A 14,178-nucleotide genomic window follows, 5' to 3' on the forward strand; every position below is an offset into this window, starting at 1 on the left:
GTTAGAATCTTTCTCTGTGCTACAGTCATTGCTGTTCTCTAATTATGATCATCAGGTTTTTTGAAAAATAAAGGTTTTATGTTGATATACTTTGGTTATTTTGGAAAACACTGTTCTAATGGCATGGTGTACCCCTTACAAAAAATCCTTAAAATAATGATCAATGTAGACTACATTATTTCTATAAAAATCAAGTGTTCATGAATTGTTCTCTAATTTTGATCACCAGTGTATATTTTCCAATCTAAAGGTCAACTGCCTACGACAAAAAGGGACCTGTCAGGTTTGATGCTGTAGGTCACTTGTCATGAATCATTCCTTCTGCATGAGTTGACTATGCAAGTACAAATGAAAAACCTCTTGAAAAAGATTTTTTTACTCCTGATAGCTATTTTCATATCTGCACTATAGATTCCACAAATAAAAGAAGCCATAATGCTGTGTGCAGGATCTGTGGCAAGATGGACCACACTGACCCTGATGGAAACGGCATACGTGGCTGTTAAATTGGCCTCCTAAAATGGAGGCAACTTTATTATAAAATGGAATCAGTTACCACCTTTATCCTGTCCTCCCTGAGGCCAGCAAAGTGACAGGCATGCAGATTCCAGAGTTGTCACTGGTACACGTGTCTATAATGTAGTTTTGGAGAAGATGCAGCACTGGCACTGGTTTGTGAGGAGGGAGCCCCGTCCACCCATCGATGATTGATAGGTTTCTCCTTATGCACAGTAAGAGGGAGAAAGCTATCAATCATCGGCAGGAGGGTGGGGGTGTCCTCACATGAGGATGGGGCTATCCCTCATGAATACAAAGACCCCCTTCCTCGTAATGCAATCCTGAGCTGCAGCTAATAACCAGTAGATTTCTCTGAAGCGACATTATAGACCATGTGATAGAGAAAACACTGGAAGCAGCAGGTCTGTGACTATCTAAGAGCTTATTCACACAACCGTATTTGTCTTCAGAGTGCTATCCCTTTATAAAGAGGACAGCACATGGACTGATCCAAGAGAATGGGGCTATTCACACGTCCATTTTGTTAACCAATCCATGTGCCCGATCACAGAAACTCATCGCCTGTCCTATACTAGTCCGTTTTTTTGCAGATGAGAAAAGCCAGTTCTATTGATGGGAAAAGAGTGAATGAACATGGAAATATCCGTTTTTCATCGGACTCATGCGAATAAGGTAGTGATAAATTGCTGTTATGGACCACAAGATTTTTTTTTTTATCTTTGCCTCACTGCCTTCTGCCAGCCATAGTTTTAGGCAGGCTATGTTCAGAACATAGCCGGTGTGTATGTCAGAAGTATACTGTGAGCATTTCTTAGCACATACAGTAGCCCAGATGGGTCAACAGATGGTAGACTATGGATGGCATATACAGCTGTGTGGTATACAGTTGTAGATATGTCTGGGTTTTAAAGGGATTCTGTCATCAGATTTAACCCCTCTAACCTAAACATATGCTCATGTCCAGACTAATAAGAAGAATCCTAAGCTGGCCTTATTAAACCTCACTGTGGATCTATTTGCCCAAAAAACAGGTTTTTATAACCTGCCAATCACTTACTTAAGGTGCCGAAGGGAAGGTCCGTTAATACAGGGTGCCCGGCCGCACCCCTCGCCGTCCAGTGCCCAGCGCCGCCTTCCCTGTCTTCAGCGCCGCCTTCTACAGCTCAGCACCGCCTCCGCAATCCTCCCCGTCCCTCTGCCAGATCCCGCGCCTGCGCACTAGGCTCAGCCTGATGCCAATCTGCAGGTCATATCAGGGTTGAGCGAAGTGCGCTTCAGGTCGGCGCATGTGCACTTCGCTAAACAAAGCCGGTGCCAGGAGTCCGCACAGGCGCATCAGGCTGAGCCTAGAGCGCAGGCGCGGGATCTGCCAGAGGGACGGGGAGGATTGCGGAGGCGGCGCTGAGCTGTAGAAGGCAGCGCTGAAGACAGGGAAGGCGGCGCTGGGCACTGGACGGCGAGGGGTGCGGCCGGGCACCCTGTATTAACGGAGCTCTCCTTTGGCACCTTAAGTAAGTTAATGTCAGGTTATAAAAACCTGTTTTTTGGGCAAATAGAGCCACAGTGAGGTTTAATAAGGCCAGTTTAGGATTCTTCTTATTAGTCTGGACATGAGCATATGTTTAGGTTAGAGGGGTTAAATCTGATGACAAAATCCCTTTAAAGGGGTTCTACAGGAATTAAGAAAATCTAAATAATTAAAGAGACCTTTCACCCATTATGACATTGTGAACTAAGTATACAGACATGGAGAGCGGCGCCCGGGGATCTCACTGCACTAACTATTATCCCCGGGCGCCGCTCCGTTCTCCTGCTATGCCCTCCGGTATCTTCGGTCACAAAGTTATGGTAGGCAGAGATTTCAGTCACTAAGTTATGGTAGGCGGAGTCTGCCCTTGTTCTGCTCTAGCGCTGGCCAATCGCATTGCAGAGCTCACAGCCTGGGAGAAAAAAAACTCCCAGGCTGTGAGCTCTGCAATGCGATTGGCCAGCGCTACAGCAGAACAAGGGCAGACTCCGCCTACCATAACTTAGTGACTGAAATCTCCGCCTACCATAACTTTGTGAACGAAGATACCAGGGGACATAGCAGGAGAACGGAGCGGCGCCCGGGGATAATAGTTAGTGCAGTGAGATCCCCGGGCGCCGCTCTCCATGTCTGTATACTTAGTTCACAATGTCATAATGGGTGAAAGGTCCTCTTTAAATATTACTTTATTATAAATATATTCCCAAATACCTTTCCTTAGTTATAATGACTCGCTTTGTCTGGGGAGCAATTATTAGGGGAAATAAAATGGCTGCCGTCCAATTAGTATACACACAACCTGTCCTAATTACACAAGAGGACAAGTAACTTCACAAAACTGAGGTAAATAGCTGCCTTATCCTCCTCTCCTACTTATCAGGGATTATGAACCTGAATACAGATGATAAGATCTTCAGCTGAATCTCTATAGGATTGGAGTTCATGAGGAGACATGAAGTACAGAGAGGAGGTGGGGATGTAGTAATGAGCAGCAGCTCTTGTATGCAGTCTCCATTACCACAGCCCTACATTACCACCATCGGTCCTGTCCATCCTCTCTGTACGTCATGTCTCCTCATGAATTTTATTTTATTAATTCCCGGAGAACCCTTTTAATCTTGGTGCATATGTTGAGAGATTTTCACAGCACATGCGCCAAATGTAAAGCCAAGATGCGATGTGAACAGATATTTAGAATTTAATTTATCAGTTTTCATGGTTACAAGGATAAAAAAGTTGTACATTTTTACCTTTTAGGGTTTTTATTAATTAATAATAATATTTTTCTATTCTATTTTTGGTATTTGTAACGGATCTCCTGGCACCCCGACCGGGTACCTTCATTGATGGATGCTCCTAGTGCTTCCCGAGGACTCCAAGCACTCCACTTGACACCATAACCACCACAGACCCCACGAACCGCCGCAGCTTGGTTGGGGTCTCACCGTCCTCCACCCACGCTGGACCCAAGACCGGGCTTCCACTTCCAGTGGGTGAACCTCTCCTAAATCCAGAGAGCAGGAACAGCTCTTACAATAGCTAGTAGTTATAGCCAGGGGAGTATAGCAAATCTTCAGCGTATCGCAATCCCCAGTGTCGATCAGTTACACAAACACCAGCCTCAACATGATGAAGGGTAAAATAGGAACTCTCTTTATTGAAGATCAACTCAGTATATATACAGTTCAAGAAGTCTAACAACATAATGCAATCAACCATGAACAACATGCAAACAGACATCTTCCCCCCCTCCATAATGAACGAATAGGGAGAGATGTGATGGGATTATCACCTGAGTGTGTCATAGGGTGATCTACTCATCTAGGAGTCGGCTACTCCTAGTCAGCTATCTTAATCCCATCACTAACACAATCAGTGGGAGTCTCAGTGCAGAGTTAACCCTTTTTGTGTTGCTGAATCTACACCATGCCTATTTAATGGGCAATAGGAAATATGTGGCATATAAATTCCACACATAAATCAGGGTTCATAGTTCCTTGTAACTCCAAAAGGTCTGAGGGGGTCTCCATAGTTCTGGGTCCATAGTCTGTAGGAAGGAGGCTGGCCCTCAGGCTTCTCCAGCAGCCCCAGTGACGGTTCAGTCCGTCAAATTTCTCCCCTCCCAACAGTAGACTAACCAGCTACCTGACCTTCTGTCGGTCGGTGCCTGAGTTAGTCGAGTAGCCCACCCATAAACAAACTCTGGGGCCTGGCTCTGTTCTGTATGTCCCCAGCTGTTGAGTGGGCGTCTGTTACTTCTTGCTTCATTGTTGTTCTCTAGCTTGGAGCTGTGGGTACTTGGTGGGCAGAGGCCGACTGCGCTCTGCCCAGATGCCAGCTCTTCTGCTGGGGTAGCCAGTGGGAAGTCAGGCTCTGGACAAGAGAATAGGGGAGGGCAGAGGCCAACTGCGCTCTGCCCAGATGCGAGCTCTTCCGCTGGGGTAGCCTGTGGGGAGTCAGCCTCTGGACAAGAGGATAGGGGAGGCCAGAGGCCAACTGCACTCTGACCAGATGCCAGCTCTTCCGCTGGGGTAGCCTGTGGGGAGTCAGCCTCTGGACAAGAGGATAGGGGAGGGCAGAGGCCAACTGCGCTCTGCCCAGATGCCAGCTCTTCCGCTGGGGTGGGGTCAGGGAATCCTACCCCCAGGACCTTGTTGCGGATAAGCTGTGGAGAGGAGGGATCGCTTACCTCCTCTTCCTGGCATTCCTGCGGGGTTGGTGGGGGATTGGGGGATTTGTACCGGCCGTCCAGCATCCCAGTAGGCCTGGTGCAGAGACTGCGGTCCCATCTGCACCATCGGAGTTAGGGGTGCTGTCCCCCTGTGGTTGGGGAGAGAGACCGGTTGTCTCCTCTCCTTTCAAGGTACGCTGCCGCTGGGGAATGGAGACGATGCTCTCCTCTCCCTGCAAAACATACTGCCGCTGGGGAGCAGGACCGACTGTCCCTACTCCCTGAAAATCCAGCTGCCGTTGGGGATCTGGGCCAACTGCCCAGCATCCCTGTAGGGCCGGTGGAGAGACCTCGGTCCCATCTCCACCTGCCATATGGGGTTCCCCCCAGGACCAGTCTATGAGGTCCCCTACCGCCGCAGCTGGTACTGAAGCATGGGATACTTCAGTCGGGTCTTCCCAGCTGTAGGGTTGTAGGTCTGGGACTGCCACCCAGCTCTCCGGCAGTTTATATTGGGGTCGAATTGAGCTAAGGAAGTATTGGTAATCCTGCTCTAGCTCCCACTCCATTGTCACTAGAGATGCCAGGTCTTGTCTCACCTCTCTCGCTGTAGCCCAATCATACATAGCCTCCCTGTAGTCATAGATATCCCAGAACCGGGACTCTCCAGCATCTCCGAACTCCGGTTCTGCGAAGGACTCAAACAACAGGCCAGGGCCATCACAATCCTCACCCTCGGGTCAGTCGTGCTCAGCCATCCAGGGGGAGTGCCGAATCACATACCACCAGAGTGCCTGGTAGGCGTCGTCTAGCCAAAGCTCCTTCCATACCAGGCTCTCGAGTTCTGTCACCCACTCATCCAGGGGCTGCTCTCCCAGAAGGGGCATTCGCAGGGCCACTCGCATCCGCAACTGCTGCTCCTCACTGGGGAGACTCTCGCCCCGCCGACGCTGTACATCTTCCAGGGCCTCGTGCCAGACGCCTTTCCGGACTGCATCCCTCCAGTCCATGTAATCCTCCTCATCGTAGTGGAACGCTGTCCGAAGACTAGCCGATTCCATCCTGCTGTAGCCAGGGGCGCTGTACGGATACTAGCGTTGCCCTCAGTATGCTCCACGAATGGTGTCTCCGAGCTGATTCTCCTCGCACTAGGACGCCATCCCACTGCTTGCCACCACTGTAACGGATCTCCTGGCACCCCGACCGGGTACCTCCGTTGATGGATGCTCCTAGTGCTTCCCAAGGACTCCAAGCACTCCACTTGACACCATAACCACCACAGACCCCACGAACTGCCGCAGCTTGGTTGGGGTCTCACCGTCCTCCACCCACGCTGGACCCAAGACCGGGCTTCCACTTCCAGTGGGTGAACTTCTCCTAAATCTAGAGAGCAGGAACAGCTCTTACAAGAGCTAGTAGTTATAGCCAGGGAAGTATAGCAAATCTTCAGCGTATCGCAATCCCCAGTGTCTATCAGTTACCCAAACACCAGCCTCAACATGATGAAGGGTAAAATAGTAACTCTCTTTATTGAAGATCAACTCAGTATATATACAGTTCAAGAAGTCTAACAACATAACGCAATCAACCATGAACAACATGCAAACAGACATCTTCCCCCCTCCATAATGAATGAATAGGGAGAGATGTGATGGGATTATCGCCTGAGTGTGTCATAGGGTGATCTACTCATCTAGGAGTCGGCTACTCCTAGTCAGCTATCTTAATCCCATCACTAACACAATCAGTGGAAGTCTCAGTGCAGAGTTAACCCTTTTTGTGTTGCTGAATCCACACCATGCCTTTTTAATGGGCAATAGGAAATATGTGGCATATAAATTCCACACATAAATCAGGGTTCATAGTTCCTTGTAACCCCAAAAGGTCTGAGAGGGTCTCCATAGTTCTGGGTCCATAGTCTGTAGGAAGGAGGCTGGCCCTCAGGCTTCTCCAGCAGCCCCAGTGACGGTTCAGTCTGTCACAGTATTATTTTCTGTAACTTTATTTAGCTACATTAGACATTGCTACAGGACAGACATGAGGATCTACATTAGGCTCTCCGCAGCCACTTTACAATGGCAAACTTTGGTGGGGTCACAGGTACTGTTTTATCCGTGGCACTGCTCAGTGACTAAATTTAAAGTCAGGCTAGATTTGGATATCTACAAACAGCATCCTTAGCGTTAGGCTTCATGTGTTAGTCCGTATTTCAATCTGCAAAACAACAGATCTGCAAAATACAGATAGATACCTTCTGTGAGCACTCCATATTTTTGTCACTCCCATCAATGTAAAACACTATTCTTGTTTGTAATACGGACTAGAACAGGACATGTTCTATAATTTGTGGGAAGTCAACATGGATCTCCAAAAAAAATCCAGAAGTGTGCGTAACCCCATAGAAATGAACGGGTCAGTGTGCCATCCGCAAAAATGTGATAGCAAAAAGATAAAAAATACAGTTGTGTGCATGAGGCCTGAAGGCTACCTTCACATGGCAGTGTGTGGTACGTAAGCCCTGTGTGACGGTTGCATTTCCCTGACCAACCATAGCTCAACATAGTGATGGTTGCTTTCAGTTCCACCCCAACCACAGGTCTACTGTCCAGTACGCAAATGATGCTGTGAGTTCAGGAAGTGCGGTTGGGCTGGAACTCACAGCATCATAGATCATTATGTTGCAGTGAGTTCAGCTCACATGAGCTGCAGCTAGTTCGGGAAATATGTAAGTCACACGGACTGCATTTCAGACCACACACATGACCATGTGAAAGCAGAGCAAAGTGTAGAGTATGCCCTAGGCATCCATTTATGCCGTGCACAACATCAGAGTGGGCTTTGTTATGGTCCAGCCACAAGTTCAGGTTTCCTGATGCTGTTTTGTGAGCCAAAACCAGAAATGGATTCTCTGCTTTTATGACCCACTCCTGGTTTTGGCTTCCAAAACAGCATGCAGAAACCTGACTGTTTGGCCGGACCCTTATACATGGGAGAAAGGCAGAGTGTAGTGCAGCCAGGGGTGGATTCGCCACAGACCTTACAGGGAAATTTCCAAGTGGGCCGATGCCCATGGAGCCACCCGAGCCCCCCTCTCTGCCGCTGGCTGTGTACATAATGAGCTCTCCGTGGTAATTAACGCTGTGAGAATCAGGTACTTATGTACCCGGCCAGTGACCGCACATGTCCTCCTGAATTCAGCTGTGGCCCGCATCTCACTTCCCAAGTCCCCTAATCCATATCTAAATCAGAGACAACTGGAGGAGGAGAACAGAAAATGTCAGCTATCGATGGCCACCACAGAAGAACAGCTTTTGGGGCAATATATAGTGAAGAACATGGTACAAGCAGTAGATGGAAGATTTACCCAAGGTATTTGCTTTTAGCAGATGCCTACTGGATTGTTTACACTTATTTGTTCTTCAAAGTCCAGTTAGGCTACTTTCAAACTAGCACTAAAATCGCCCAGCAGGTTGTTCTGGCAGACAAACAGCCTTCTGGAGTTCATCACGTCCATCGTAGCCAGAAACTGCTGGAGCACCACCAGGCCCCATTGACTATAATAGGACTTGCTGGCCTGTTTCCCGCCATTAATGCTACTGTAAGATTCAAATCCAGACATGAATGCTGGAAACAGGCCAGATCCCATTATAGTTAATGAGCTCTGGCAGGGAAAGGTGGTATTCGACTGTGCAGGGTATGATGAACCCTGGCAGACTGTTCCTCTGCCAGAACAGACGATTTCAGCGCTAGTAGTATTCTATTAGTACAAGTGGTGAAATGGATGGCTACATACAGTGGGGGAGATTTATCAAAACTGGAGTAAAGGGAAACTGTCTTAGTCACCCATAACAACCAATCAGATTCCACTTTTCATTTTCCAAAGGAGCTCTGAAAAATAAAATGTGGAATCTGATTGGTTGCTATGGGTGATTAAAGGGAACCTGTCACTGGGATTTTGGGTATAGAGCTGAGGACATGGCTTGCTAGATGGCCACTAGCACATCCGCAATACCCAGTCCCCATAGCTCTGTGTGCTTTTATTGTGTCAAAAAAACGATTTGATACATATGCAAATTACCCTGAGATGAGTCAGAGCTTGAAAATATGACTCTTCTCTGGTCACATAAGTAAGATATGACTATTTTATGTTAATTTGCATATGTATCAAATCGTTTTTTTCCACAATAAAAGCACACAGAGCTATGGGGACTGGGTATTGCGGATGTGCTAGTGGCCATCTAGCAACCCATGTCCTCAGCTCTATACACAAAATCCCGGTGACAGGTTCCCTTTAAGCCAGTTTTCCTTCACACCAGTTTTGATAAATCTCCTCCAGTATGTTCTGCACACTGCAATGTGCTTCAGCGACGGCTCTCGTAAGGTCAGTGCCCTTTAACAGATTTCCTGGAAATTAAAGACGTGTTCCTGGGTAGTCAACCCTCGCTTCAATTGATGCTAATTGTGTTGTTTATGTCCTGACTTTATTACACAGGATCTGAAAACTACAGTCATAACCGGCGCGTTGCTAGTTTATCTGTTCTGGCAATTCCGATAAGTCATTATGACACTTGGATGAAGTAGTCATCAACAGGACAGAAGTGGAGACATCTGTACGCCGTGTTTCTCTCCTACTGGAATAATTACTTTCTGTACATTGTGGACATCTTCAGTTTTGTTTGCAAAAACAAAGCTAATTTGTACATCAATTTGTACATCCACCAACTGGATGTGGCTCCTTATGACTCAAGATCCAACTTTTTAACAAGCCTTAGGAAAAAATAGCCAAGCCAGATATCCATCCGTATACAGCTTTTTCAGGGTGCTTACCTTTCATCAGTATAGAGTAGGATTCTGGCTGGCTGGGTGCGATGCCTTAATGTGGCTTAGGCAGGGTGCTGAATCTCCTTAAAGAGACCAGTCCTGTATGGTGACTTACTGGCAATGCTCCATGGGAAAAGAATGCCCAAAGAAGCATCTCCTAAGGCCTCATGCACACGGCCGATTCCCGGCCGCGGCTGGATTGCGGCCCGCAAACAGCGGGTCCGCAATATGCAGGCACCGGCCGTGTGCTCCCCGCATCACAGATGCGGATCCATTAACTTGAATGGGTCCGCAATCCGGAGCTGCGGTGCGGAACGGAGGCACGGAACGCCACGGAAGCACTACGGAGTTTAATGGGTCTCGATCCATCCCGGCCACCGCACGGACGTCGGACGTGCACTGGGGACCGCAAATTGCGGTCCCCAAGGCACGGAACGACCGCACAATGGCCGCGTGCATGAGGCCTAAGGAAGAGAACCAGCTCACTAGCTCCACCTTAAATATTCTTTTCCCAAGAGCATTGACAAAAAGTCTCCATACCATGGAGTACTTCCAGTAAGTCTCCATACAGGACTGGTCTCTTTAAGGAGATCCAGCACCTACCATAGAGGAAAATGTCTGCTTTCTGATGGGACCACTTGGCAGCAGATAATGAGAATACCTAAACACAAGAAGCAGTGAGCATTCCATGTTTTAAAGGGAATTTGTCAGCAGCTTTGACATTGAAAAACTGATGACAGCATTAGGTAGGGGTAGGGGGTACCTGTAGGTAAAACACACTATATGAGCAACAACAACATCTCCAAAATTCCTTAAAAAAAGGCTACAAAAACAGTGATCAAGTCAAGCACTTTTGAGGCACTTTTTGAGCTCAAAGAAAAACGGTTTTATTACCGGCAGGACAGAGAAACAAAAGTTTATTCCACAGGGTACTGCCAAAATAAAACCTGCAATGTAGGTATGTTTACTCACCTGACCTTTGCACCTACCTAGCACTATCGGCAGGGTCATAACTGCTGACAGACTCCCTCTAAATTAGGGCAACACACTACGTACTGTTTCAGTTCTACCAGTGATGGTCAAATTGTACTAGTCTCAATTTCTGCCATCAACTGGCTGCAGGTCAAGGAGTTTGGACTCACATATGACTTTCTCACACACCTGCTTTTGGGGTGGAATTTATGTCATATATTTTACATAGCAAAAACAGGTTTGATAAAGAAATAATAAAAAAAGACATTTTCCAAGATCTGTTCTTGTTTTTGGTAAAATTCCCTAAGGAATGAACACAGGACGTATAGTATGGTAGGTATGTTACAGGTGTGGAGTCTTACTCAGTCCAAGTTGTTGTCTTCCCTATAGGTGGGGATTGTTCCTCTCTTCTTACTGTCATTATTGCTTGTGGGAAAAGCCGTGCTTCTGAAAAAGAAATGTATCAAGTCCACTAAAATACAAAATTTAGAATTGTATTCCCAGAATAAAAACGGTGTCTTCTTTTAAATTTAACCCGCACCATGTCTTATCTACATGGTGCAGGTGGGATTCACATAACTCCGCCATACGGCACCTGTCACATACAGACCTGCCCTCAGTGCTCCTTTTGGACAGTGCATACCCTGCACTCCATAAATGTATGGGCGTATGGGCGCAGGATCTGTGGTTTATAACCTGCCTGGGACCAGAGAAACCTCAGACGCTGGTCAGTTAATCTCTCTGACAGCAGGAGCCAGCAGACTTCACAGTGACTCAGAAATATTATATACACCCCACTTGTGCTGACAAAATAGCCGTGAACCGTCAAGGAATTGACTCCTCAAGATTTCTTAAGGTGTCCTGTGGTATCTGGCACACAGATCTTAGCAGCAGATCCTTTGAAGAGGACCTGTCCCCTCTCCTGACATGTCTGTTTTAGTAATTATTTGCATTGTAATAACAATTCTGGGGCATATTTTCATATAACTCTATATTATGCCACTCCTCTATTATTCCTGCTAGACAATTATGAATGAACTGCCAGCAGTCTGCAGTGAAAGTCCAACCGGGTGTTACCAGGAGGTGTCCCTACACAGTCGGACACTATCCAAAAAGTGTTGCCAGTGTCAGACTGTGCAAGGACACCCCCACAACTAGTAACACCAAGATGGTCCTTTATTTTAGACTTCTAGCTGGAAATATAGAGGAACGGCACAACACAGATTTATATGAAAAGAAGCCACAGAATTGCTATTACATGGGTAATATAGGAATTTACCAAAACAGACATGTCAGGTTATCCCATCTTGACCATTCATGGCCGTGATAGAAAAAAAACACAGTTGGCGCCGGCCAGGGGAGGGTGAGTTATGGAAACCACCAAGCGGTCGGTGCTCTGCTGTTTTTGTAACCCCATGGCAGTGGATGGGAGCTAGGCAAATAGTGTAGGAGAATATGCTATGCTGTTTCCATATCTCAGGAATTACTGTGGTTATGAAAGGCTGAGGTGGGACAATCCCTTTAAAGGGATTTTCCGAGACCCCAAAAAATTGTCTAAAGGAAGAAAGTACTGGGAAAAAAAGTAACCGTACTCACCTGTGATTTGTCACCCTTCCAGCACTTCTGCTTCAGCGAATATATCCCCGAATACCCCACTTGATCACTACAGTAAATCAATGGCCTCAGCGCTCATGTGGTGTAGTCGAGGATGTTGTTGCTGTGGCACTGGAAACAAAGACCAGCATGAAGCACCAGCGCTGGAATAGCAGGAGATCAAACAGGTGAGAGAGGTTTCTTTTCTACTAGTTTTTTTAGACAATTTTTTGGGGGACTTGGAAAACCCATTCAAGGTCTGAACGTTGTGAGGTGGGGTCTCCATGGATTGTTTTCCAGCATTTCCCCCACATGCTGGAAGGGATTGAGGTCTAGAGAATTTAGAAGCCAAGTCAACACCTTGAACTCTTTGTCGTGTTCCTCAAACCATTAATAAACGATTTTTGCAGAGTGTCCTGCTGGAGGAGGCCACTGTCATTAAAAGGTATCGGTACTATGAAGGGTGTAATTGTTCTACAACAATGTTAGGTAGATGGTACATGTAACATCCATATGAATGCCAGGAACCAAGGATTCCCAGCAGAGCATGGTCTAGAGAAGGGATCAGCAAACTTCGGCACTCCAGCTGTTGTGAAACTACAATTCCCAGCATGCTCTATTTATTTCTATGAGAGTTCTTAGAAGAGTAGAGCAAGTATGCATGCTGGGAGTTGTAGTTTCACAACAGCTTGAGTGCCAGGGGTTGCCTATCCCTGGTCTAGAGCTTTACTCTACGTCTACCAGATTGCCTTCTTTCCATAGTACATCCTGTTGTCATCTCTTCCCCAGGTAAGCGACACGTGCATTCCCCCATCCACATGATTTATCAGGCCACCTTCTTCCATTGCTTCATTGGTCCAGTCCTGATACCGCTATACTTTCAGAGGTAAAGGATAGTCTTTGGCATAGGCACTCTGATCTGTGGCTAGACTGACCCATATGCAGGCAACCAGTGGTGTAACTAGAAATGCCTGGGCCCCACAGCAAATATTTGAACAGCCCCCCCTCCCCGCAACCCCCTCCTCTTGTCAAGATCGCGGTCTCAGGAGAAGCCTCACGCTGGGTGAGCTACTTCTGAGTTCGGCCCCAAAGCAGCCGCTTCCCCTATAGCTATGTCCCTTCACCCAGCTCACCAGCTGTGCTTTCTTGGACCATGTTTGGTTGGTACTACCAGGAACACCCCACAAGACCTGGAGCTCCTCTCACCCAGTCATCTAGCCATTACAATTTAGCTCTTTTGAAAGTTGATCCAACCCTCAGGGTGCTGCCAAATGTGCAGGTTTTTGATGCAGTTTATGAAGCCAAAATCAGAACTGGATCATGAAGGGAGAAGAAGTATTAAATATAGATTGGACTTCTCTCTTTTTTAATTCACTCCTGGTTTTGGCTTCAAAAACTGCATCAGAAAACCTGAATGTGTGTCCATTCCCTCATCTGTAGCATTCTCTTTAATATATTTATTAATGATCTTGTAGAAGGCTTGCACAGTAAAATATAAATTTATTCAGATGACACTAAACTGTGTAAAGTAATTGACACGGAAGAGGACAGTGTACTACTACAGAGGGATCTGGATAGATTGGAGGCTTGGGCAGATAAGTGTCAGATGAGGTTTAACACTGACAAATGTAAGGTTATGCACATGGGAAGGAATAATGCAAGTCACCCGTACATACTAAATGGTAAAACACTTGGTAACACTGAAATGGAAAAAGACCTAGGAATTTTAGTGAACAGCAAACTAAGCTGTAAAAACCAGTGTCAGGCAGCTGCTGCCAAGGCTAATAAGATAATAGGTTGCATCAAAAGGGGCATAGATGCTCGTGATTAGAATATAGTCCACTTTACAAATCACTAGTCAGACCACACATGAAGGACTGTGTACAGTTCTGGGCTCCTGTGAACAAGGCAGACATAACAAAGCTGGAGAGGGTACAGAGGAGGGCAACTAAAGTAATAACTGGAATGGGGGAACTACAGTACCCTGAAAGATTATCAACATTAGGGTTATTCACTTTCGAAAAAAGACGACTGAGGGGAGATCTAATTACTATGTATAAATATATTAGTGGTC

The 14,178-nt window shown here is 46.7% G+C and overlaps 1 protein-coding gene across 1 annotated transcript in view; it reads right to left on the minus strand.

Moving 5' to 3' along the window:
* ERICH6 (glutamate rich 6) overlaps positions 1–14,178 on the minus strand; it is a 131,971-nt gene that overhangs the window by 106,444 nt on the left and 11,349 nt on the right. Inside the window, exon 2 of the mRNA XM_040428088.1 lies at positions 10,874–10,958. Within this exon, the coding sequence (XP_040284022.1) occupies positions 10,874–10,958 (85 nt within the window). The remainder of the gene's footprint in view (positions 1–10,873; positions 10,959–14,178) is intronic.

Source organism: Bufo bufo, chromosome 4 (genome assembly GCF_905171765.1).
Source record: "Bufo bufo chromosome 4, aBufBuf1.1, whole genome shotgun sequence".
Classification (NCBI taxonomy): domain Eukaryota; kingdom Metazoa; phylum Chordata; class Amphibia; order Anura; family Bufonidae; genus Bufo; species Bufo bufo.